This window comes from Branchiostoma floridae, chromosome 8 (assembly GCF_000003815.2).
Source record: "Branchiostoma floridae strain S238N-H82 chromosome 8, Bfl_VNyyK, whole genome shotgun sequence".
Taxonomy (NCBI): Eukaryota; Metazoa; Chordata; class Leptocardii; order Amphioxiformes; family Branchiostomatidae; genus Branchiostoma; species Branchiostoma floridae.
Genome location: NC_049986.1, coordinates 15252004 through 15276944, shown reverse-complemented (window position 1 = coordinate 15276944; position 24941 = coordinate 15252004). Strand labels below are relative to the sequence as shown.

The window sequence follows — 24941 nt, the reverse complement described above, 5'->3', positions numbered from 1 at the left end:
CACCAATAGAAAAGCACAATGCTAAAGTAGAGAATGATTGAAGAAAATACTAATTATGGCAACCACTCCTGCACACTGTTTCAGAATCCTGATGATGTACATGTATATTCTCCCTCCTAGTGTACAGAAGGAGGCCATTCCTGTGTTGCTGCAGGGAAAAGATGCACTGGTAAAATCTCAGACAGGGTCAGGTAAGGAGATTTCATTTATTTATCAGCATTTTCTACTGCCAATGACGTTTTGCACTTTTTTTTCAGTTTGAGCAACACTGCAATTGGAATTAAGAATTAAGCACATTGCACTATTTATCTTTTGTCTTGTACATGCTTTTCTCAGGAAAAACCCTTGCCTATAGCATTCCAGTAGTGCACTGTCTACAAGCAAAGAAGCAGAAAATTCAGGTAATGATTCTCTTGACTTTAGAGCTTATATAACTGTCACAGGGCTAGTGTCTGTTAGTGTTAGCAAGATTTCCTTGCTCTGAGAAATTCATTTAAGTCTCTTTCTGTAAAGAATTGTAATAAAGATGAGTGGTGAGTGAGAATGAGAAAAAATTGTAATAGTGTTAACAAGCAATATGAAAGAAGACAATAGCAGCTGCATATTCCTGTCCAGCAATCAGCGCTTAGAAAATATTCTGGACCAAGCTGTTTGGGTAGTAGACAGTACATCCTGCATACATGTGCATAGTGTGATACACATGTAAGTTAAACCTTTGTAAGAAGACAATAAGTTTGACATACTCGTGGTTATCAAGTGAACCTATGTCCTATCAAATCTTAATCTTACTGTTTGTCACAAAGTAATCCTTTTTCTCTTCCATCTTTGTAGAGGTCTGATGGTCCATATGCAATAGTCCTGGTGCCAACAAGAGAGGTAATAAGGGTTCATGTTTTGTGTTGTTTCATATTTATTGGTAAATGATAGTTGATACACAAAACATAAAAAAGGCAAATAAAGCAGCAAATATGTTTATTCACTGTGTATGGATTGACCTTCTAATATCTATTAATTGACAGATTGTAGCTATTACATGAATATAACATCTTGTATGACTTGTTTGTTTCCATGTTTTTTTTCCAATTTGGAAATTGATTATCTGTCAAATCATATTCAGAAGTTGTTTTTCTTACTTTGTAGCTGGCCATTCAGACACATGATGTTATCCAGAAACTAGTGAAGGTAAGAAGAAACCTGTACAAGTTACAACCTTACCAAGACCAGTCCTCTCACTTTATACAATGTCATTCAAAAATAATATGATACTGTAAAATGCAAGTTTGCAGGGACTTAATTTCGTGGTAGTGGGAAAAAGAACTGTTTGCGGCAGTTTTAATTTCGCGGTAGCACCATGCACTGCATTTTAAGTTTCCAGTGAATTGTTAACGCAGTGTATGTTGACTCAAAACCATCAATTCCAATAAGTAACTAATACTTTTAAAAGCTGCTGCCATCAGTTAGAAATCTTCATTGGCATGTTCAAGGTCAATTCCATGTCGTGCAAATTTTACATCACTTGTTTTGTGAAACTTGCAGCCATTTTGTTGGATCGTACCAGGCTGCATCATAGGAGGAGAGAGGAGGAAAGCTGAGAAGGCCAGACTAAGGAAGGGCATAAACATCATCGTGGCCACCCCCGGCCGACTAGTGGACCACACCCAAAACACCCAGTCTCTTCAGCTGGGGAGGGTGGAATGGCTCATTCTGGATGAAGCAGATAGGTGGGAATGGCTCTTTTTTATATAGAAAAGAAACTTGAAGAATTCTAAAGGTACTGGATGTTGTATCCTACCCAACTTAGTTTTCTGTTTGCTCACAAAGTACATGTACATGTAGTATTTGTACTTACCCAACAGGCTGTTATTATTGCCAACTTCTGCATCAGTTTATCATGTTTTATTGTTATGAACTGTTTCTTAAGTGACAGTCTTGCTTTTTACCAACATTTTACAAAATTAGGCATCAGGAAGAAGGTTTATAAGGTGTGACCAGTAGTAACCAGGTTATATGTTACACAGAGGTTGCAGTCCTGCAATCATCTTGATAATCACAAATGTATGGCCTCAATAACAGGATGTTGGCCAGTGAAAGAGAACTATACTGAACTTAATGATTTGACACTTTTCTCACCAGACTTCTGGACATGGGGTTTGAGAAGGATATCCGTGCCATCCTGAGCGGCCTGAATGATAGGAGAGGTTCCACTGACAGACAGAACGTCCTGCTCTCTGCTACACTGTCTGAAGGTGAGGGGGATTTTTTTTGTTAAGCTTTCCCAGACCATATCACTTTAAAATTTATTTTCAGAGTTGTTTGGGGGACATCTTCCCAGAAAATTGGATTAATACAGAAAAAAAATAATTTGAAGTCTTAGAGTACAGCGTAGACCTGAGAAAAGGTAATTTCCCAACATGTAAGGGTTTAGAGATAAGAAATTTCATGATGTCAATAGCTTTGGCCAATTTTATGATGTGTTGTGCTCTGTATTTACTGTGTAACATTATGAATCACACCATGTTCTGAACAAAAATATCTCTCTCCTTGGGTAACTTTATGATTAACACCGCACATGTCATGCCCCCTTGCAGGAGTGGAGAGACTTGCAGGCATGAGTTTAAACAATCCAGTCAAGATCACTGTTACCAAAGACCTTCCCTCTGAGAAACAACAGACAAACTCAGAGGAAGACAAGAGTGCAGAGGAGAGGTTTGTTACACCGGCTGAACTGAAGCAGCACTTCATTCTGGTCCCCAGCAAGTTACGACTGGTCACACTGGCTGCTTTCATCCTGTGGAAATGCAAGGTACATAGAAGTGTATTCTGATCTAGTTTAACTTCCTTAAAAGCTTATCTTACCACTAGACATGACTGTAACCCAGTAAAGTTAGCTCTCATCTATGGCTTAATCCAAAGTTTTGCAATCCTTTCCAGCAGCACAGTGGAAAGTCTGATTGAAAGCATGCTCTGTTTAAAAACAGTATTTTGGCTATGATATAAGGGTACAAATATGCATTCACACAGGTTATTATGGCAAAAGTGTGACAAGTATAAGAGTTTGAAAATTTCATCTAGTATGCAATTACTATTAAGATTTTCTTTTAGGATTTGAAGAGAATCAAACAATGACCATTGTTTTTCTCCATCCCCAGTTTGGCAGCCATGAGAAGATGTTAGTGTTTCTGTCTACCCAAGACTCGGTAGACTTCCACCACCATCTACTGAAGAATGTCCTGAACGATGAGGATGATGAGGCAGAGTTTGGTGGACATGACATCACATTCTCCAGGCTTCATGGTAACATGACACAGCAGGTAAGACCAGAAACTTTGACGCGTTCTGGTTGTTGGCGGCGCTAAACTGTAATGCGATATGCATGTGACATTGACACGTTCCTATCGCGTTTGGGTTTGTCAGAGTTGAATACTATTACGCAAGCGTGACTGTACATGTAATCTTCAAGAAAGTTCAAGTATCTGTTGGAGAACAAGACAGTGCTTGAAATGTCTTTGACTCCTTAGATGCCAAAAAGTGCTGTATACATGTCATCAGCATAAATATATGACAGATGTATGAGGACAACACTGAATAGCATGTGTCTGTGTGTCAAAGAAACAACATACCCTAAGTATTTGTTGTGAAATGTTTCAGGAGAGAACAGAAGTGTTTCAGCAGTTTCGAGAGGCTCGAAGTGGAGTACTACTTTGTACAGTAAGTCTATCCCCACTCAAGTTTATCAAATTTCCAACTGTTTCTCATATTTATGTACCCTAGTATGTCTCTTTGTTCAAGAATATGGTTTGGTTCTCTTTTTTTGCACCTTTTCAGACTTGATACACTAGCATCGATACTATAAATGTAAAGCAATCATAATACATGTATGAAAGTTGTTCCACACTGTGTAAATTGTGTGAGGAATAATTTTCCTATTTCTCACTAACTTGCACTTTAGGATGTTGCTGCTAGGGGTCTCCATTTACCCAAAGTCAGCTGGATTCTTCAGGTAAGTGGACTGCGGTGCATGTACATGTATAAACAGCGGAAGTTTCCATCATGTGCTTCCTCAGTGGGCTGCTAGGGGGCGCTGTTTCTTCTGTTGGATGCCTTTGTTTGCAAATCATGCCTAGTTCATGCCTGCTGTCTCCTAACTGCTGTAACATGTAAAATTAAGCTTGTTATAAACATGGAGATATGATTCGTGAAGAATAATCAATATGTGTGTGATATTTACATTGTGCAGCTCTTTATATGATATACTCTAGAATTAAACCGGCCAGAGGTTAAAGTCTTGAATCTCTTACTTAGTGTTTTTCCAACATTTTAGGGTCATTGGTACAACACAAAAGGGCCTTCAACTGACTTAATTCAAGTTCAGTATTACACAATATTTTTTCACCACCAGTGGAAGATTATGATTGCAGTAAGCGGCACATAAACTGAATGGCACACACACATTTTCAAGACATTGAATTTTATTTTACTCGATGTTTATTTCCTCTTGACAGTACAACACGCCGGGGTCTGCAACAGACTACATCCACCGTGCAGGGCGCACGGCGAGGATCGGCAGGCAGGGTCAGGCGCTCCTGTTCCTCCTGCCGTCGGAGGTCGAGTTTGTGAAGGTCCTGGCAACAAACAACATCAGGTAGTACAGAGATGAGATAATACATGTATAAACATGGCTCTTTGAACATCCAACAATGGACTGTCTCCAGTTTTGAATTTGAGTTTTTTCTGTCTTACTAGTTGTTTGGGAGCCCATGTCATGAAGTTCAAATTTTTGGGGACAGACGGTGAAATTTTTTCCGTCCCAACAAAGAAATTTCCATCCCGGGATGTAGGGATAGGTTCAGGAGACAGCCTTGCATTGAACTCAAACTTCTATCCAGGCATAGGGAAAAACAAGACATAGAGTCTGACATAAAAGGCACTGATTTGAACGTTTCCCATAGCCCACTCCCAAGGTTTACTATGGAATACATTTATCTCTAAGTTGTTGGTTTCTTCATTTTATTTCTATCTTTTATCCAGTATGGAAGAGATGGCAATGGATGAAGTACTGAAGACACTTTTCATCAACTCCAAGGACTCAGACAAGAAGAAAACACCAAGGTAAGCTGAGCTAAAGGATATCTCCTATGGATCTTGAGGTCCCTCCAATTGTACTTAACCACCAAGTACTTTCTTTCTCTTTACAGAAAAACTAATATTCATTACATATCAGATTAGGTAAGTCTGTACAGAATCTGCAGTCATTGGTGAACATATGTCAAGTGTTTGAATAAATCCCAAATCTTTAGGCTCTAGGACTACATTTCAAACAACACAGGTCATAGAAACTAATGTATCATACATGTAGTGGTTAAAAAAATGTAACTTGCACATAGATCTATCAATGCATTTCAAGAATTTGAGACCCATTAGTCCCCTGGGATACTAAGGTGGCTTATTCTCTTCCCCGATACTGTCTGAATATAGCTTCAGACACGAAACTTTAAGAAACAAAAGAAGACGATTCTGTCCCACACCAGTCATCTGTATGTCCGCTCCATTTTCCACCAGATAGCAATGACAGATTGATGACAACACCTGGTTTTTCCTGCTCCCCATATCAGGGTTGATAGAATTTCACTGGACTCTGTGACAGGTTAATATAGATAATTGTAGGTTAACGAACAAGCACCGGAGATTAAAATAACTACTGATGACACAGATAGTCATAGGCAAGACATTCTGGGTAATAACAATTCATCGATACGTGATGATTAAGTACTAAATATGGTGCCATATGGTGCTGAGCAAGTCTGCATGAAAGTATTTTTTCTTCACAAAACTGTCATGTACTTTTTCCCTACTTCACCAAAACTGAAGAGGATACATACTTGCTGTATGCAGAGTTGAAAGAAAAACTGTCCTAAGACTATGTAGTAGAATGGATATCCTGAATATCTACAACTTCCTGACAACTCATTGATTCTGAAACTTCATTGTATCATATTCTGCAAACTAAATCATTGATACAGTATTTATGAATAAATTAATAAAATACATTTGAGAGAAAGAGCATGTACTACATGTACATTGGTATTGCCAAGACTTGGCAATTGGCCCTCAATGATAATGTTACACAAACACACACAAATTAAGATATTACAAATTTTATGTCAAAGGGTAAGCAGTGGGGGCACATCACTGCCATATGAAGTTCCTTGCAATGGAGATTTCTTCACGACTCTCTTTCAGTGCTTGGGCCTTTTGTAAGACAATATCAAGGATGGTTCCAAAGAACAAAAGTCTTGAGTCCAGGTTATCAGCTCCACAGGTGTGACTGTACATCTTATCTCTCAAATCTTAATTGTCATAAATGGAATTCCTCTGTCCACTAACGAGGTGTGCTCTTGGTTGCATACCTTAATCATAGTGCCACCTTTCACAACCTCATTTATCATGTAATGTCTACCGTTCCCCCGTAGCTAGAAAATCGGGATAATATCCTTTCTCACAGTCTACATTTTTTGTTGCTCAGTGTATTCAGTCAATCTCACAAATACTATGATTATATGTACTATTGTTATTAAAAGTAAGGCTTACTACCCTTGCATGAAGGTTAAAGTTTTGGTTGTATTTGTCTGTTTATTTATCTGTTTGCCACCAAGAAAATTTTAAAAAGTGGCTAGATGGATTGATGTTACACAGTACAAATGTATATTTCATATGTTGATAGTCTACAAAGAGTGGAAAAGGTTAGGCTTTGGGTTACAAACTTAGCTATCAGGCTCCAACATACATTTTTGTACTCTGTCCAGAAGCAGTAGAATCAGATACATAAATTTATGTCAGTGTAACATTATATACACTAGCCAGATGAGTATCAAATGATCCGAAAATTACTGGCTTTGAGCTTAATTGGATAGATACCTGTTGTGAAAGGTAAATATTTCGAAACTGTTACATCATACTGTTTTATATACCATGTTTTGTGACACCTGTTTTGCAGAAGAATAAGACTGTTGCTTCTCTTTTCTAAATCCCTAATTTGTTCTGACATCCCTTTATTTTTTTCCCATGTTCTGACGCTCTCTTATCAGTGGGAAAAGTATTAAAATACCAACAGGAGATAACATTTAGTCCAAACAGAGCTGTTTTGATCACGCATGTGGTCCTTTGTGTCCACTGTCGCTGCGGTATTTGCAGCAATACTTCAGTCTGCTGATCAAAGACTGATGGCGACCCTGAAGGAAATGGTCGCTAAACACGACACTTTCGGTACGTCGTAGTCTGCCGTCAATCAAATCCTCCCATTTGTAAATTCTCTGTGACAAGATATAGGGACATGAAGAAAGGGTTGCTATACATAGTATAATAGCAGTCATACATACTACAGTTACAATAGATAACCTTGGAGTAGTTGAGGTTATGGTCTTGCATCAAATGTATGGGGATTGCCAAAGTATGCGGAAGCTAAATGCTTCGTTGTGTGGCTAAATTGTCTGCCGTTACTTTCACCCAGTCTCGGGGTGGGCACATTTTTCTCATTTTTGGTCTAATCTTCAACCGTAAGCCCCCTTTTACGTGGTGACACCTACCCACTCATGCCCAACATTGGCGCCACAATGGAGATCATATCACGGCAGAAGGAACGCATTGTGTGCGATAATGAAAGTGCACCGTGTTTTTGGATAAACAAAGAATCATCCAGACTTTGTTTAGTTAATCCCCAGCTCTGTTGTTAAGGATTAAGATAAGTCAGGGATGTGAAGTGATAATCCCTCCTGTTGGGATTAGCGTGTGGAACAGGTGGATTAAGGTGATACATTATAGCTAATTTTCCACCTGCCAGGAGAAAGCAGAGATTTGTCAGCTGATTGTCATCCAATTATACGTCCTTTACTGCGTGCTATCCCCCTGAATTCTCCAGATGTTACCATCATGCTGCTTATTAACAGTCTCACAAATCTAAGAAATACTTTAGCATGGGTTTAACATGTAGTAGGCATCTTCCTGTCTTGATTTATGTAAGGGAATAGCAATAACTAAAAAAAAGGAGACTGACGTTGTTCCATGTATGTAACTGGGTCATTATGATCAATACAGTGACAGTTTGATCAATATACATGTATCTGGCCATTGTGTTCCAATCATCTGTGTGACTAGTAAATTTTGTGCAGTCTTTAGGGCTTTTTCACTACTTCAGAGATTTTTGCAGAAGAGAAGTTTGGCATTCTGCACATCTAGATTTTTAAGTCCTTTTGTGGTACGAATAGACCAGCTGGAAACCAACCAGTAGTCTTCAAACCATATGCATATTGCAATCACATTGCATTTTCATACCCTGAATATTGCTATGCATTGCCATACATGTAAAACAACTGCCTGTGTGAAGTCAATACTTTGAACATCATCCTCAACTTACATTGAGCACCTTCAAGGTGAAGGACACAGCTTGCATAAGGAGACTTCTCATCAGCATATACTGTAAATGCATTAAAGTTTGCGGGGATCTAATTTTATAGTAGCAGGAAAAAGGACTTTTTGTGGTGGTTTTAATTTCGCTGAAGCACCATACACTGTAGTCTCTTACTGCCATGGAAAAATGTTTGCGGAGGTTTTAAGTTCGCGGTGAAGCGGCCGCCGCGAAAACATTTTCAGTATACCTCCCCTCTTAATGCTGTCTCCTCATCATGCAAGTCTGATCTGCTGCCTTGTCCATGTGTGCTGTAGTGGGCTATCTTAAAGTTCAAGGTACATTTGACTGAATGTGCATTTTTTGGCTTAGGTTGTTGTTATATTTAAGGGCTGCCACCTAACATCCCCCCTTATGCCCCAGGTATTCCTTTGTAAATTGCTCTCTTAAAGAAGAAACTAGAGTGTTTTAAGCGGTCGCCACTACCTGTAAGAGTAAATGGTTGCCCTGGGCAGATCTTTGTGTTCATGATAGCAGCGCAATTTAGGGATTAATTACTGAGGCAACACTTTGTTAAAACCAGACTGCACATGTCGGGAACACTAGTTAAACATTTGTCAAGATTGCCAAGAATGGCAGCTGAGAAATTATCGGATTAGCAGCATTTCTTATCTCTGCCAAGTGTTCCCGGGATAAATCTGTTTGTGTCTTCTCACTTTTTGGCAGTGGTGCCATCTTCTACGAGGAGCATAACTCTTTCTTTTGTTCTTTGTTTCTTCTGTCACTCCTTTGTTTGTCCTTTCTTTTATCCTTCTTTCTTTTTGTCAATTCCTTACAGTCCTTTCTTCCTCTCTTCTTTAAGTCATTCTTCTCTTCATTTTCTCGTCTACGCTGTTTTGTTCTTCTTAGTTCTACCTTTCCTATATCTTTCATTTCAATGGTTTCTAACAGTATAAAGGACAACAGTATACTAAGAGGAAAAATATCATTCAAAATCGTATATGCCTGCACAATAAAAGCTTCTACGATAACTGTAAAATTTGACATCCGATCACCTAACCTGGACTTGCACCATACCCCATGTCCTGTGGCATTCTCAAAATGGACATAAGTATGACGTATTCATCACAAACAAAAGAAGAAAGTGTTGGTATTGACACTATCCTCTCAGTAGACACTAGATAACATCTGCACTACTGATGTTTATCAGTTTGACTGATGCGGCCTTTTGTCCCACGGCGGCTTCAGAAAAGGGGTTGATTATGAGGAAAACAAGCCATTTGGATGGTTCCAACACCCAAAACACCTGTCATAATCTTTTGTTGAACGTTCACAGCACATGGAGCCAACACTGTGCCCCATGGATGAGGTAGACACTGCTCACTTGTGATGCTGAAGAGGAGTATTGTCCAACTAGATGATGTGTTAGGAGGAAGAGAATATTAAGTGGACCAGGACCTTCTTTGTCTGAATCTCTCAATATTTAGAAAGTGCAACGATTTCACAGTTTACAACTTATTTTTCAGCATAACTAATTCGTCTAGCTGTCCTTTTCCCTTGCAACTTCACCCGAAGGGAGTAAAGGATTGTTTCTGTCTTGTCTGTCCGTGTGACAGAGTGTCTATATGTGTGTGTGTGTGTGTGTGTGTGTGTGTAATGTTATTAATGTCAAGGACTGTGACAGCATGAGGGGTTTGATCTGCCATCTCTGATTGCCAAATGTTGTTTTTTGTTGCTATAGTGGTCTTGAAGTAAACAAAACTATTGAGTTTAAATTTCCCATGTTAGGGTACAAACTTCCATTGAATATGTCTCAACTTTTTATCGATTACCAGAGTATTTCAAATGTCCTAAAGAGGAAAGTCATTTCTCTGGTTTATGAAAACCCATGTTGAACCCCATCTTTCTTTACCATGGCAGAAGTGGTATTTTTATGTTTATATATGTTGTACTTAAGTTTTGACTGTTAAAGACCTACATCATCCTGAAAATGTCCGAAGACTGCGGAGAGAATTCTTGGCAGCGGTGTCTGTGATGAGAGGAGATGTGTGTCAACAAGCACCAAAGCATTCTTGGCTGGTTGATGTTTGCATGTATGTTTCCTAAACTTTGGGCATTTGAAGGCATCAGTAACTGCGCGTACTTGCCTAGTCATACTAATGATATATCTATTCCAAACTTGACACTTTCACTTATGACGAAAAGAATAAGCTAGTAGCAATGACAGAATGGTACTCAGTGCAAAGAGTGACAGTGTGCCAATGTCATCAATATAAATTCTTGGTATTCAGATCTGCCCACTTCATTTTTACCTCCGGGTAGAAGGGTCACGTCCTGAAGGAGGTATTATTGTCGGTCATGTCCGTACGTTCAAAGCTATAACTCATGATGTCTTTGCTGCATTCGGTATACGTCTATTCTGGTATGTCATCTGCTAGTATGCGCGAGATGATGCAGATTGTTCTGTTTTTTACACTGTAGCAGTTTTTATAGATATTGTAATATTTCATAAAACACCCCTATCTTTGTGGTATTGTGGAACAAGTCATTAATGTTCAGTACAGTCACTGTGGAGGTGTGGGCACCCATCATCATTGTGTGTGGATGGCAACATGAGTAACTTGAGATAGCAAAATGGACCAAGAAGGGGAGGAAAGTTCAAGAGCCATAAAATGAGAGAAAGTGCACTAATCTAGGCGCAGCAATCCTGACACACACACCACGCAGTTGAAGTACTTTCAACGCGTAACCCTTCCACAGTGAGTGTTGCAGGTGTCAGTGACAATGTGTGGTAATACTACCTGAAGTCTTAAGTGTGTCTAAGATGACATGAACAAGGGTTAACTCAAGGGCTGTTTCCAGGATCTCTCCCTCCATCTGTCACAAAACAGAAATCTTCATGACATGAGCCCCATGAAACTGTATTTCTACATGCTTTTAATGATAGACTAGGTGTTGAAAATCAACACCAAGGGCTCGCAACCAATAGGTGGAAATTAGGATAAAAATTGAAAGTTGAAGACACATCCAGACTTACTTTTATGTCTAGTTTTTAGATGTGACATACATGTAACATCTATTATCATAATACCGGTACGTTTACGACGATTTCTCTAGCCATACTGATTTGACAAATTGTCAACGCATCATTTTCTCCAGTTACATGTTGCTGTTATAGGTTACCCTTGCCACTTCTTCTGTGTAAATTTTCTGCCACTCTTGTCCTGCTAAAAGCGTAATATTGTAATTGTAACACGCCGCGGAATTACACGGCGAACGGGCGCGTGGTTGGGAGGGGGTAAAAAATACCGGTAGGAAGAAACACGGCACAATTAACTGCCGCTATGTACATTTATACATCCTCTGATGTTCCTTCCTTTTCTGTCAGTAAATGCATAAAACATAAACCTGCATGAGCATACAAAATGTCATGAGAAAACGGACGTATACTGTCAAGAATTTTCATTTAACTTCTGTCCGTCACAACCGCTATGACGTAACACTTCACTGCTAGCGTAGATATAAAAATGGCGGGAAAATGGCTGCGTACGTTCAATTTTGCCCATTCAGTCGTAGATTCGGCGTATTATGCAACGGTTCTTCACACTTTTACATGAGTTGTAGGTCACCAACAGAAATTCAAGATTGTTGTTGAATCATGTTCGTCTTGTGCCGTGAGCATGTGTAATTATGATCTATAAATTTGGCAATGAATGTGACAGTGTGTTCGTCCCACGACGAGCTGCCTACCCCGAAAAAGATACTGAAAACTTTTGGCCTTGTTGTCTTCGAATGCATTGTTATCGATGCTTTGTAAATGATGTATTGGACACCTAGATGTCTGAAGTGTGCACAGCTCAGAAATAACTATTGTTGCATGTGTAGATCTCTTTAAGTTCCAGTATTTTTAATCTACCGGTATAAGTCTTACTACCGGTATTATGCCAATGCATGTTACCCACTCTTACCTTGGGCCCCACTGTGCCTGGGGGACAGAAGAAGTTACAGGGGTTAGTGGAGTTGAAAGAGCCGCTCAGTCTATTTATTGTTCATGTTACTATGTAAACTTGAAGATGGGTATGAGCCAAACTCGTTTCAGTAAAGTGATGAAAGTTGTTTGTCAAACAGTAGTGTATTTTGTCAACCTTAGAAATTAGATTGAAGATATGTACCACTGTTAAAAGCCCTTAAATGTAGTCTGTCATTTTTAAAAGGGAATTTCAAATTACTGCAGCCCTGTATAGTGTTCGCACACAAGTGTTATCCTTGAAAGTTGTCCGCTTTCTTGATCAACCTTTCCAAGCAGAAACGTCAAATTGTCTCTACACTGTGTCTTCTCCCCAGACCTTTTTGAAAAGTCAATAAACAAACTTTGTCAGCGACATTTAGCCGAATAGTTGGGAGCGCATCAGTCGGGTGGAAACTATGTTGTTTCCTGACCCATTAGATAGGAATGCCACGCTATCTCCCAAACCTTCTACAGCGCTGGCGACACTGGGTCTTTGGTTACTGTTGCCAAAGGTATGCCTCAGATGGTACAGGTTGATATGTTTGAAAATCAACTGTTGCGAGTCGAGATAAAAAGGTTAATGTCTCAAAGATATGTCGCAAAAAAGCAGATTAGAAGTCCGCAAAAGGCAGGAAAATAGTTTGAAAGTTTGAATGAGAGATCTGTTGCCACATGCAGGTATGCCTCAGATGGCACAGGTTGATATGTTTGAAAATCAACTGTTGCGAGTCGAGATAGAAAGGTTAATGTATCAAAGAAATGTCGCAAAAAAGCAGATTAGAAGTCCGCAAAAGGCAGGAAAATAGTTTGAAAGTTTGAATGAGAGATCTGTTGCCACAGGTATGTTTCAGATGCCACAGGTAGATATATAAGATTTTAAAAGTTTGCTGCAAATCAAGATAAAAAGGTAATGTCTCAAAGGTATGTTGCAAAAAAGCAAATTAGAAGTCTGCAAAAATGTCAGGAAAATAGTTTGAAAGTTTGAATGAGAGATCTGTTTTCACAGGTATATTTCAGGCACAGGTTGATACATTTGAAATAAACTGAGTCAAGATAGAAAGGTTAATTTGATTCCAAATATGTTGCAAAAAGCAAGCAACGAGCCTGTAAAAATGCCATCCATTGCCACAGGTATGTTTCAGATAACACATAGGTTACTGTATTTACAAGTCTGTATGTGCCTTTTAATCAGTGTCATCAAAGATATGAAGCAAAAACCTGATATGTCATAACTATTCAGGGAAAGCACAGGAATAATTTTTTAGATTTTGAATCAGATATCCATTGCCACAGGTAACGTAATGTTCTAGATGGCACAGGTGAATATATTTGAAAATTGAATGTTGAAAACAAGAAAGTAACTTGTCACAACATTAACATTTAAAAAGATTAAACACATACTTTTTGGTACTCAGCTATTACCATAGAAACTGCAGTTAGCCCCATATTGTCCCCATGACTGTGCCACATCAAAAACTCTTGTTTCCATGTCATTAGCTAGCAGTTTACATCAAAAGTGCATCTTGTATAGGAGAGTTTTGGGTTGTGCTCCCAGGTCTGTGCTGTTGTGTACCTTTGATAAATGGGTGTGATAGCACAGCGGAGGCCTGGCCTGGGCTTTTCTGGCAGGAATCCCTCACGTTTCACAAACATGCACCACTGAGTATGGGTATCAGCGGGAAGCTTGTACCATCCCCTGACAATGGGGAAAGTTGACATTGTGATTATGTGTTAAGCCTGGAATGAGCAAAGTATTGATAGTTGTTCCTGTGGTTAATTGTAATTCTAACTTGATGTTTGAATCTTTGAGAACGATGTTGACACTCATTAATTTTGTGTACGTATTTTTGAAATTTGACATGGTATACAGCTGGGTACATGAGCAGCATAGAAATGATCCCTTTATTTTCCCCTTTTTGGTAGACTCCATAGGTCAAGGTTAACAATAGGCAACTAAATTACAACATAAAATAAGGAACATCCGCTGAATATGCAATGATTGTAAAATTGGATATTATGCCTCTAAAAAATTGTATATTCAGACCTTCGACAATTGTCTAAAGAAAATTATAAGATATGCCTTAACTAATGATAATGATGGTGTAAGGTTATGTAAGGATATCCCGGATAAGTTGAATGGCCACCGAATGTGCTGGCTTCACCCAGCAGGAGGCCTTGGGTTTTACTCTGATTACTCAACTGAAACATCAATCGAATGATAATTATGTCAGTAAATCACTTGTAACCGTGTACCAGTTGGCAATGATACTGATAAAAGAATTCGGAATCCTCTGATGTATCCACCTGGAGTGGAATGCTACATGACTCTTTTGTTCCTTTTTCTTTTACTGGGACAAAAATTCACCTCTTGACATTTACATTTGTATGTGTTACATGTATTTGTTAAAATGTAAGTTCTTGATAATAGGATGGTGTAATTATAAGTAGAGAATGATCAACAGATATGCTGACTGAGATGTTCATAGAAGATGCCGTGAGATAAAACGTACATATACTTGTACTGCCATATGAGAACAATTTGTAACTGCCAAGACAGAGATAGCAGGTTCCTATGTCTTTGCTGGTACAAAAATTAAGCTCTTTACATTTCTTGGCACATAAGTTCTTGATGATAATAGGATGGTGTAATCATAGTCGAGAATGAACAACAATTATGCTGAGATGTTCGTAGAAGATGCCATGAGATAAAACCTACATATACTTGTACTGCCATATGAGAACAATTTGTAACTGCCAAGACAGAGATAGCTCTTCAGAAGGCAAGTAATCCATTATCCATTTCTGCAGAAGCATTCCAGATCCGCTGAATGTGGGTCAAGACTTCCTTTTACCATGATTCATGTTTTGCCTGCAAGTACGGCGAGGCGGAGAGGGAAAGCATCAGCACATTCAGTTAACTCTTTAAAATTCCATTACCTTTTGCCACCAAGAACGGGGTCTAAACCCGTCCCCCTCAGACACATCTGCGATAGCGACGGGACGCCGTAAATGGCCGACGCAAGCTGGTAATGGAACGTGGGCCTTTCGAAAATGGGAGGCAAATGCGAGTAGTCACGTTTGAGTGGAGTCCCAACAACCCTCGCCCTAGGCAGTTTGTGCGCTCAAACAAATCACTCGGTTGCCGAGGCTTTTAGTAAGGAAATTGTGGTGGCACGAATGTCGGCGAGTTTGGGCTGAACGTTTCATATCTGTTGAGATGAATCTGCCTGTGGGTATGTTTGTGCTCTTGCCCAGCGAGTTAGGGGGGAAATTGTGTGTGTCTAATTCACTCTGTCCCAGCTCTTTCCTGTCGCACCACAGGCTATACTTATGTTAGTTACATTATTTGCTCGGATTTTGGATTCTCTTTTCGTCCTTGCAAAAGGTCAAAACCGAGCGGGATCTCTTCCATTAAACGCCGGATGATTTCTCGCCGAAGTCGTCCATCTAGCCTTGCTGGTCATCCCCGTGTGGCAAAGACGCGGTTATGGTGCCGTTTTATGTCGAAGGGGAGAGTTTCTTGTAAGGTCCCTCACAGTTTGTCTTGCATGGTGTTTGAAGGAGGCGACACATTACGACCATTTATCTGATTTCTCAAGGGTGAGCGCACCCGTCTCCGAGCAGTTGTCTCCCCATTGTCTGTGGCAGTTGGAGAATTTGGGAGGTTGTGAGCTTAAACATTGCTGGCTCCTTTCTTCTCGCCGGCACCTCCCTGTCTGGCGACTTTGCGACTCGGCGGCCGCGCTGCCCCCCTTAGATGTGTAATGAAGCGCGATGGCCTTACATGTACCCTCAACTTTCTGGGCACCTATCTTCCCTGCAGCCAGGCTATTAGACGTCATTAGGCCGCGCTTTAAAATCCTCCGAGTTCATTCATTTGTCTATTTATTTACACAGACCATTTGACTGATGATGCCTCGCCTTTATGTCTCAACCTTTGCACAAAGGGGGGCTCAAGGCCCAACTTGTGTGTCCATAATGTCTTTCTGGGCTGTTGTGTGCTAAGCAGACTTTTGTTTTGGTGCAGTTGACTGGACGGAATGAGAACTGCAACAGTTGCAGACATAAAACAAAGCAAGACAAAGTGCTTTACAACAGTTCTCTCTGTGATAGATATCAACCCTTGTTAAGGAAGCCTACTAGGGTCTTAAGACATACCATTATACAATACAAAATGTAATTACGCTGTAATAATGTTTAATGAAAAAGTGAAAGTAGGCTCTACTCTGTTTTATGTCATCATTATAATAATAAGTAAGTGGGACATTGTTGCTGCGTCTGTGTCTACGTTACTTGGGTCTCATTTAACCAAAGTCTATTGCAATTGGTGATGACATCGTTAGGTGTAGGTGCACATGATGACAGAAGTACAAAATGCAGCATAGTCAGTTATGATTTTCTTCCCAGTATATGATTAGAAAATGATAATATGATTCTGATGTGCAACAATGAAGGGTTTACATGATTGTATATTGCAACCATCGTAAAGAGGCATATGTGATTGTTTACATGTAAAGGTCTGTGCATTCATGCAACTTGATAATCTTAAGGGGAAAAAATTGCATCATTTTCCAAACTAATTTGATACCCTTATGTGCATAATTTGTGATGAAGTCGAATTCCAGGCCATGAAAGTAGTTGAACAAGTGCTTATCTAAATGTAAGGGTGTAAGATCTCAGCCTTCACTCAAACCTGGAGTGACATACCAATCATAGTAAGAAGGGGGCTTTAGACTAGTTAGAGGGATTTGTCTTCTTCATCCTTTCTTCACTCAGGGACACAGTGGTATTAGTTGTGTAATGACAAACTTCCTTTGGACTTCCTCTATAGCACAATGTTACTTGCAATCCTTCCCACAATGGTCTCTTCCAGTCTGCACTCAGGATGATTTGGCCCTTATGAACTCAGCCCAACACCCTGCTCAACTCGACCCAACACCCTTGTAAATCCACCAAGTTTAGGGTAAGGGTTAGGCTGAGGGTGGGGTCTGCATGGGGGATCCCGACAACGATTTACGCTGAATTCAGAAGAACCCCCTACGTATTACACTAAATCAAGGAAGGCAATTACGCTAAATTTGGTTGCCTCGCTGCGAATTACATACTAGATAAGATGGTTTTCCCTACGGGTTACGGGAAATAAAAATAGGCTGCCTACACCTTACGGAAAACAGCATGCAGACCCTCTTAGGGTGGTAGGCCAAGTTAGCCAGGATGTTGGTCTGATCAGTCAGGATCCAAGTTGGTAAAGGGCCAAAGCATCCAACATTATTCCTCTCAAAAAAAGTATACCAAGATACAAGCTTTATTGACACGACAAAAGGTATAGTGACTTTTGCATGGTCAACCATAAACTACATACAGAATAGATCTTAAAATTTCACTATACCAAAGACCCTGAGCTTCCTAATTTGTTGGAAAAGAAGCTATTTGCCAAAACAAGATGTTTCTATTTTTTTTTCGCAAATGTCATATCATGCATTGCACTGACTTTCAGGCAACATGGGTCATTTTTCAGTAGTACTACGTGAACAATACACATATCAAACAATCATTGCATTACTGAATGACAACACTACCTTTTAGTGATATGAATAGACTTAATACTTCCATTACATGCTTTCAATTGACTTGCCAAGTGGACAGTGATTCGTATGTACATGTGCTTTTGGTCAAATGGTTAGTTTGTACAATTGCACAGCCAATGAGAGCAAAGACTGGAAGATACATGGAAACTAATGGATGTTGACCACTTGTTATCATTGTCCACTTGGCTGAAACGATATGCTGGATTTTCTTTTTCTTCTACGATCAACAGTCCATTAAAATGTCAATATGTCACAGCCCTGGTCTATGTGCTGACCTCTGTGACCTTGGAGCGTGGGTTACATTTTGAAAACTTTGATGTACCGGCATTGTCCACTCACATATTGTAAATAATCCTTAACATTTCCAGCATCATGAGAAGCTGACGTAGGCTAAAGGGGCGGTAAAAGCAGCAATACGTATGTCAGAAGGAAATACTGTTAGTAGTAGCCTTTATCAGAAACAATGACAACGAAATCTGGGGGAAATAGAGTACAATTTGTAACACTCCATCATTCTCGGACAGCTATACTGTAATTAAGGGTCCGAGAATGATAAAATATCTCTACAGTAGGAAGCATAATGTGGGTTCCTGGATGGAGATAAAATGGAAAACTCGCTGCACAATACACTGCATGCACATACTGAGGCAGGAGACTCCTACATAACTGCTTCTCAGAGTATCGGGTGGAAAATTGCAGTCAGTGTCTCTAGCATGCTATACTGGCTGGGTTTCACTTATTGATGGTGTCGTAAGTCAGTTTTTAGCCTTTTCTTTAGGCTTTTAAGGCATGTTTTACTGTGTGTACAAATGTACTACTGAGAGTGTGCTAGGAATAATTGTATACAGTGAAGGTGAGTTTTCTTCTTCTCTTTCATACGATTTATTTTCCAAGTTTGTTATAATACTAGTTAATGTTATCCTTTCTTATAGTTGATCATTCTGAAGGCTTTTTTTGTATTCTTTCAAGAGTTGTTAATAAAATGCCATAATTTGTGTATATTGATGGCACGCATGCATGTTTAGAATCATTTTACACCTGAATGTTAGATTTATAAATGTTTGAAGGTATCCTTCCCCATTGATGATTGCTGTGTTGCTGCACAATGCTTCCTAAAGTTATCTATTACAGGTGCCAATGACCAACATTTAATTTTAGCTCCAGGCCACTTCTGCACCTTTTAACTACATTCAATTTTGATGAAAATTATGATTTTGTTAGGATCTGTGCAACTGAGAGAAAATTTGCGGACCTTCCATAAGTTGTTCCTCTTGTCTTCCATTTATTATTTTGAGAAGTTAAATGAACATAACTTAAAATGTATCTTATTCAATGAAATTTGATTCCAAAATTAAGGTAACCTGTTAACTTCTCTCATTTTGCAGCCCGGTGCAGCTCAGCAGGCAGTGCAAGAGGCGGCCACATCTCTGCAGATGGCATTTGAAAACTATGTTCTCTCCGACCAGGATAAACTGGCCATGGCCAGGAAAGGTGATTAGTGCTTGAGTATTATTGGATGATTTACATTTAATATGCATAATTGTATTTCAAGTAAATACTGTAAATCTTTGAACAGATCATGAAGCTTCAGGTATCTTCAGTTTGCTTGTTCACCTGCCACTTCTTCACTGCAAACATAGCTACAGTCACCTGCAAACACGAACCAGCATTTCAATTTTTGTTTTCTTTCAACTGTAAGCTGAAAGATGCAATTTGATTTCTACCGTTCCACAAAATTTAATTACGTAAACTGAAATAGATGCTCAAATGAGTCGATAGTCTACTGAGTAGAATGTTTTGAAACCATATGGATGGTTTCAATGATTGTACAAAGATTATGTTATGTGGCAAATGTGAATGACTGCTATATATTCACTGAAAATCTGTGTAATGTTAATTGAGACTGATTTCATACTTAGGACTGATGGGCAAACTGTCACAATTTTTTTAGCATACCAGTCCTTCATCCGAGCGTACGCCACGTTTCCGTCCTCCCTCAAACACATCTTCCACGTGAGGAAGCTGCACCTCGGACATGTAGCCAAAAGTTTCGGTCTGAGGGACGCTCCTGGGGACATCGGGAATCTTGTGGCTGGGTCAAAATCTGCAAAGAAGGGTTTAGGAGAAACACAAAAGAAGGCCTCCAAAAGCCAGATGTTGAAGGATGCCAGAAAGGGGTGAGTTTTAATTTTCTATATACCAGGTTCTGACATTTTACTCAGACTGTCATCAGATCTCAGCAAGCAGTCAGAACCCTGTAACTCTCGGATAATGCCAACTTGGTCTGCAACAGAGGCTACTACACAAAGTCATTCATGTTTTGTGACTGAAATTAACTTTTGCACCACTGTGTAACTTCCAAATTTGCTGAGGTAAAGGATAACATGTTACAACATTGCTAGGAGCGATGTTTCGCTCTATACATTGTATAATGGTTGATTTTTTATGTTTCATTGACATTGCAGTCACGTGGTAGTTACTGTTGTAGAAATATTTCAGTTTTAAGTTGATAATACTCCCAACATCTTTAATTACACGTTATGAATGACAAGATAAGTATGTGTTCTACCACATGTATTGGACTGTATCTTGTCCTTAGGTTGCTCCCCCAACCCTTCCCTACTCTGTATTCTGCAGTGAGGCAGTGTCGGTATCCCAGAGCCGCACTGCTTAATGATTTAGGAGAATGTTTTAATGGTACGGGGGATGAGTGATGGCGAGCGGGCCATCAGAGGCCTCTCGCTCCGTAAATGTTGATTATTGGATAAGAGCGGGAGTCTCGCGAGGACCTAAAGTGGCTGATAGTAATCACAAAGAACGGCAGCAATATGCCGTAAGGATCGCTCAAATCAGCAGTCATCTGTAGCAATATATTTCTGTCGCGGATCATCGCTCACCCAGGACCTCTGAGGTCCGAGCGCAGAGATCACTCGCAAGTCCACGCCCTCAAAGGATGTACGTCCTGGGACTATAATTGTCAATCATGGTCGCTAAATAAGTGGCACTCCAACAGCATGTACGATAACGTTTCTGGCAGATTACTGCTTATTGGGGGAAGAAATATTGACGCGACAATCAACCGCCTTTCAGTCGAGGCAAAGCTCGACCTCCCCAAAGCTGTTGCAATAATTCGTGTACACGGTGAAAAAAATGGAGGAAATGATTAATTGCTGTCAACATCTTTCCACTCTGTACCAGAAGTGGCCAATGAGGAACAGTTAGTGGCTATTTATGTATCTGTGGCCGTAATTCTGCACTTATGGCTGAGCTGTCTGCGCGAAGCACTCAGCGGAAAAATACGGACGTAACTCAGGGAAGTTTAACGGTTGAGAATGTGGCTATTTGCTCGTTGGATGGACGCCATTTGTAATCCAAACATTTGCTGTCACTAGCACCATTTTCGGTCACATATTTCTTCTTATTCATCCCTTTTTGTAGGGCTAATGTTGGAGTATGATGAAACAAGTGACCTCGTTGATGAGTAATCAAAAGGAAATGTAGAAATTGTGGCCTTATCTAATCGTTACTTGACGTCCTTTGACGTGTAATTCGGACAACTGAAGACATCTACAGGTGTTTTCCTGTCACTTGCGCTCCGTTTTCATTATTACTCCCCCTGATTTCCGAGATGATAGGCCAATTACCCCACATCGCCCCCGGTTGCAGCATGATTGCTTTACTAATTTCCCCGCTTTCCACGTCTTTTTCGACGCGCCTCGCCCGCGGGCGTGCGGAAAATTTGCTGAGCCAGATGCTCAGTTCATTTGAGCTTCCACTTAACCGTCATGATTGATGCTTTTTCGCCGGCGGCCGTCGAGAAAGTAGAGTATCGATCTCACCCGCCCAGCTTATTGCGTTTTCTGGCTGGTGCGTGCCGTTCCCTATGGTAGGAGATAACCATCTAGATGTGCTGGGTGTTTCCTGTTTGCAAATATAAATGCAGTCAGACTGCAGTAAGCAATATTCAACTCACAATGCTTTGATATTTGCCTCCTAATGTGCTGATGGTGCTGTCGGTCATGATTGAAAGTTATCAATAGTATCATATCAATAATAATGTGAGTGAGTGAGTGAGTGAGTGAGTGAGTGAGTGAGTGAGTGAGTGAGTGAGTGAGTGAGTGAGTGAGTGAGTGAGTGTGAGAGTGAGTGAGTGAGTGTGAGTGAGCGAGCGAGGGAATGGGGAGTGAATGAGTGAGTGAGTAAGTGAGTGTGTTTGTATGAGCGAGCGAGCGAGCGAGTGAGTGAGGAGTGAGTAGTGAGTGAGTGAGAGTGAGTGTGCGTGTGTGTGTGTGTGAGCAAGCGAGCAAGTGTGTGTGTGTGAGTGAGCGAGCGAGCGAGCGAGCGAGCAAGTGAGTGAATAAGTGAGCGAGGAGTGAATGAGTGAGCGAGTGAATGAGTAAATAGGTGACGGCTACTGACATACCGAAGTGATGAATTGGTTTATTGACCCAAATATCTAGAGCAGTGACAGCTATTGTAAGGCAAAAAAGATGCATGACTTACAACGTTACAGCCCAGGATGTAGTTACAAGAGTTGAAATCAATGCTATACACATTTCAACAGTGATTTAAAATCAGAATTTAAAAATAAAAAAACACCGGTACTGTGAAAGCTTCCTTTAAAGCTTGGTCTAAGAGGATTATTATTAATTATCAACTCGTGTGAATTGACAATGCATGACATTCTATTTAACAGGTCAATGAAGAATGGTGGAAGAGTTCAAAAACCCTTCCATATGTTACCTAACCAAGCAAGTCCTTGACACAGCTAAATTGAATGGCTGTCCTTGCCTCACACTCTAAGAGACAATAGCACGTGCCCTTGGCTTTTTATCGCATCATTGTCTTTCATTGTACTTCCCTTGTATTTATAAAACAATGTGTGAAGAAAAGCTGAAACCATTTGCCAATTAATTGTTTGTGTGGATAATCACATGACCTTGACTACAATAAAGCTCACACCTGGACAGTAATAAGATAGTGTGCAGTGTCATCATCTGTGATTAAGGTACACCTGCCATACTGTTTAGTACAAACAGTCGTAAATTTGTACTCTCCAAGCAAAAATTGGCGGGAAAATTGTGACCTTCTCATATTTTTTTGTTTGTTTTCTTTGGATTGTTTTCTTCCTGCATACAAATGTATGAGAAGAAATTCTCAATTTTCCCTCCAACGTCTGCGTGGAGAGTAGCAGATATTGTCATCCTGTCATCAACTTGAACTTTCTGCAGGAAATGTATATCTTCACAACATCCATACTCTTAAGCCTTGCAATGTAAATCCAAGGAAACTTTAAGTTAGCTAACAAGGGGAAAACAGAACTCAGATGGTTTTGACACTCCATTGGTACATTTCTATCTTCCTGTGCCTTTGATTGTACAATTTTCAACCACAGACTCTGGGCTAGGCTCTGAAAGAAGATGAAGCAACTCTGAATTGTCAATTTCAGTGAGCTTATTGCTAACAAACATTTTAGTATAACTGTCACTGTACATATGCAGAAATGGACATCTTTAGGTGACTGGTTTGATAGTGGTTGCGTTTTCCATTGCATGTAGGTTAGAAACTGGTAGTAACCTTTTTTTAACAATCATAAAAGATGTACATAGTCTAGATTATAGATTGTTAAAAAAACTCTAGATGATTATACCAATTTCATTATACCATAGAGGAAAGTATTTTTCTTCAACTGACATCAAACTTTTACTGTTCCTTTGCAATTACTGTACATTTGTAGTTCATGTACATGTACTGAAGATGTCCCAAAACACTGTTTTCAAAAAATCAAAATGTCCAACTGTGTTTCAAACAATGAAACTGTGTTATGTAATCTGGGGATATTGACCTGCAGTAACTCCCTTGATAATTGGTCCCTAATTGGACCAACCTTGACCAGTGCTATTCCCATGGTAGTCCGGGATTGACAAGTGCTTTTCTGCCATCACAGTGACAAAGCCATCCTACTAACCATCTGTTGTGTTGGACAATGGCCAGGAGGATAGTCTAACTGCACTGCTTTCCCATAATTGGCAGTCCATTGTATGACTTACAGCATAAAATCATTATTTGCTTGGTACAAATGTAAATGGTAATGAGTGGAAAATTGAGGTCTGGTTGCCAGAGTCATTCAAGTCTGTTCCAAACAGTTTAAGGTAATTGTTGCCGTTTCTTACCTGTGTGAACCAAAAGAGCAGAAGGTCTCAGGGATTTGAGACAAGAAAATCCGTACATATGCTTGCCTATAAGACATGGCAGTTAGGTGTGTATATGATTTATTGATCATGAATATTGAAATACAGGAAATTGTATGTTTTATACAACTCTCAATAGAAGGATTTGGTAGATGACTTGTCAAATCGAAATACATGGCTACAGAAATTTAAAACAAGTCTTACATTTATGTCTGTTTGACATGACTATTGTATCTGATTGTAATAATGCAGCTATAATATCTTAAGGGTACAATCATCTTCTTTACAGTATTTCATAATAATATATAGGTAGACAAACTTATCCATTGTTATAATAAATTTGAATAAATCTTAAGTCTTAACGTAATTGAATAATATTTGTTTTTATTCTATATCAATTAAGGGTAAGTTAACTACATGTTAATGTATCTTATTATTGATGATGATGATTGTGTTTAGCTAGCCTAGATGTAAAAATAATGGGTTAAGTGTCCTCTGTGACGGGTTGGCTAAGAACTGGGCAAAGGTAACTAAGGCCCACGGAACAATAGATAACAACAAGTAACAACAAGGATTACGGTAATGCTCTGAAAGGAAACATAAAGGCTGGAAAAGGACATCAGGCTCTGAAGGCCAACAGATGCCCACACGGGCAATCACAACCTTTTACTCTGTTCCTCTGGGGCACATAGCGTGTGCCGACAATGACCCAATATGATAAAAATCTGTCCGGGGGAGAGAGAAGAGAGAAC

The 24941-nt window shown here is 39.7% G+C and overlaps 2 protein-coding genes across 2 annotated transcripts in view; both read left to right on the top strand.

Annotated features, from left to right (window-relative positions):
- The window catches only part of LOC118421812 (probable ATP-dependent RNA helicase DDX31), a 10256-nt gene extending 5143 nt beyond the window's left edge, over nucleotides 1–5113 (top strand). Inside the window, exons 5-16 of the mRNA XM_035829312.1 lie at nucleotides 121–191; nucleotides 337–401; nucleotides 832–876; nucleotides 1141–1182; nucleotides 1537–1721; nucleotides 2134–2246; nucleotides 2589–2803; nucleotides 3150–3311; nucleotides 3649–3708; nucleotides 3950–4000; nucleotides 4503–4642; nucleotides 5029–5113. Of these exons, the coding sequence (XP_035685205.1) occupies nucleotides 121–191; nucleotides 337–401; nucleotides 832–876; nucleotides 1141–1182; nucleotides 1537–1721; nucleotides 2134–2246; nucleotides 2589–2803; nucleotides 3150–3311; nucleotides 3649–3708; nucleotides 3950–4000; nucleotides 4503–4642; nucleotides 5029–5113 (1234 nt within the window). The remainder of the gene's footprint in view (nucleotides 1–120; nucleotides 192–336; nucleotides 402–831; nucleotides 877–1140; nucleotides 1183–1536; nucleotides 1722–2133; nucleotides 2247–2588; nucleotides 2804–3149; nucleotides 3312–3648; nucleotides 3709–3949; nucleotides 4001–4502; nucleotides 4643–5028) is intronic.
- Nucleotides 5114–19361: 14248 nt separating this feature from the next.
- Nucleotides 19362–24941, top strand: part of LOC118420674 (probable ATP-dependent RNA helicase DDX31) — a 14644-nt gene continuing 9064 nt past the window's right edge. Inside the window, exons 1-2 of the mRNA XM_035827567.1 lie at nucleotides 19362–19489; nucleotides 19950–20175. Of these exons, the coding sequence (XP_035683460.1) occupies nucleotides 19432–19489; nucleotides 19950–20175 (284 nt within the window). The 5' untranslated portion in view covers nucleotides 19362–19431. The remainder of the gene's footprint in view (nucleotides 19490–19949; nucleotides 20176–24941) is intronic.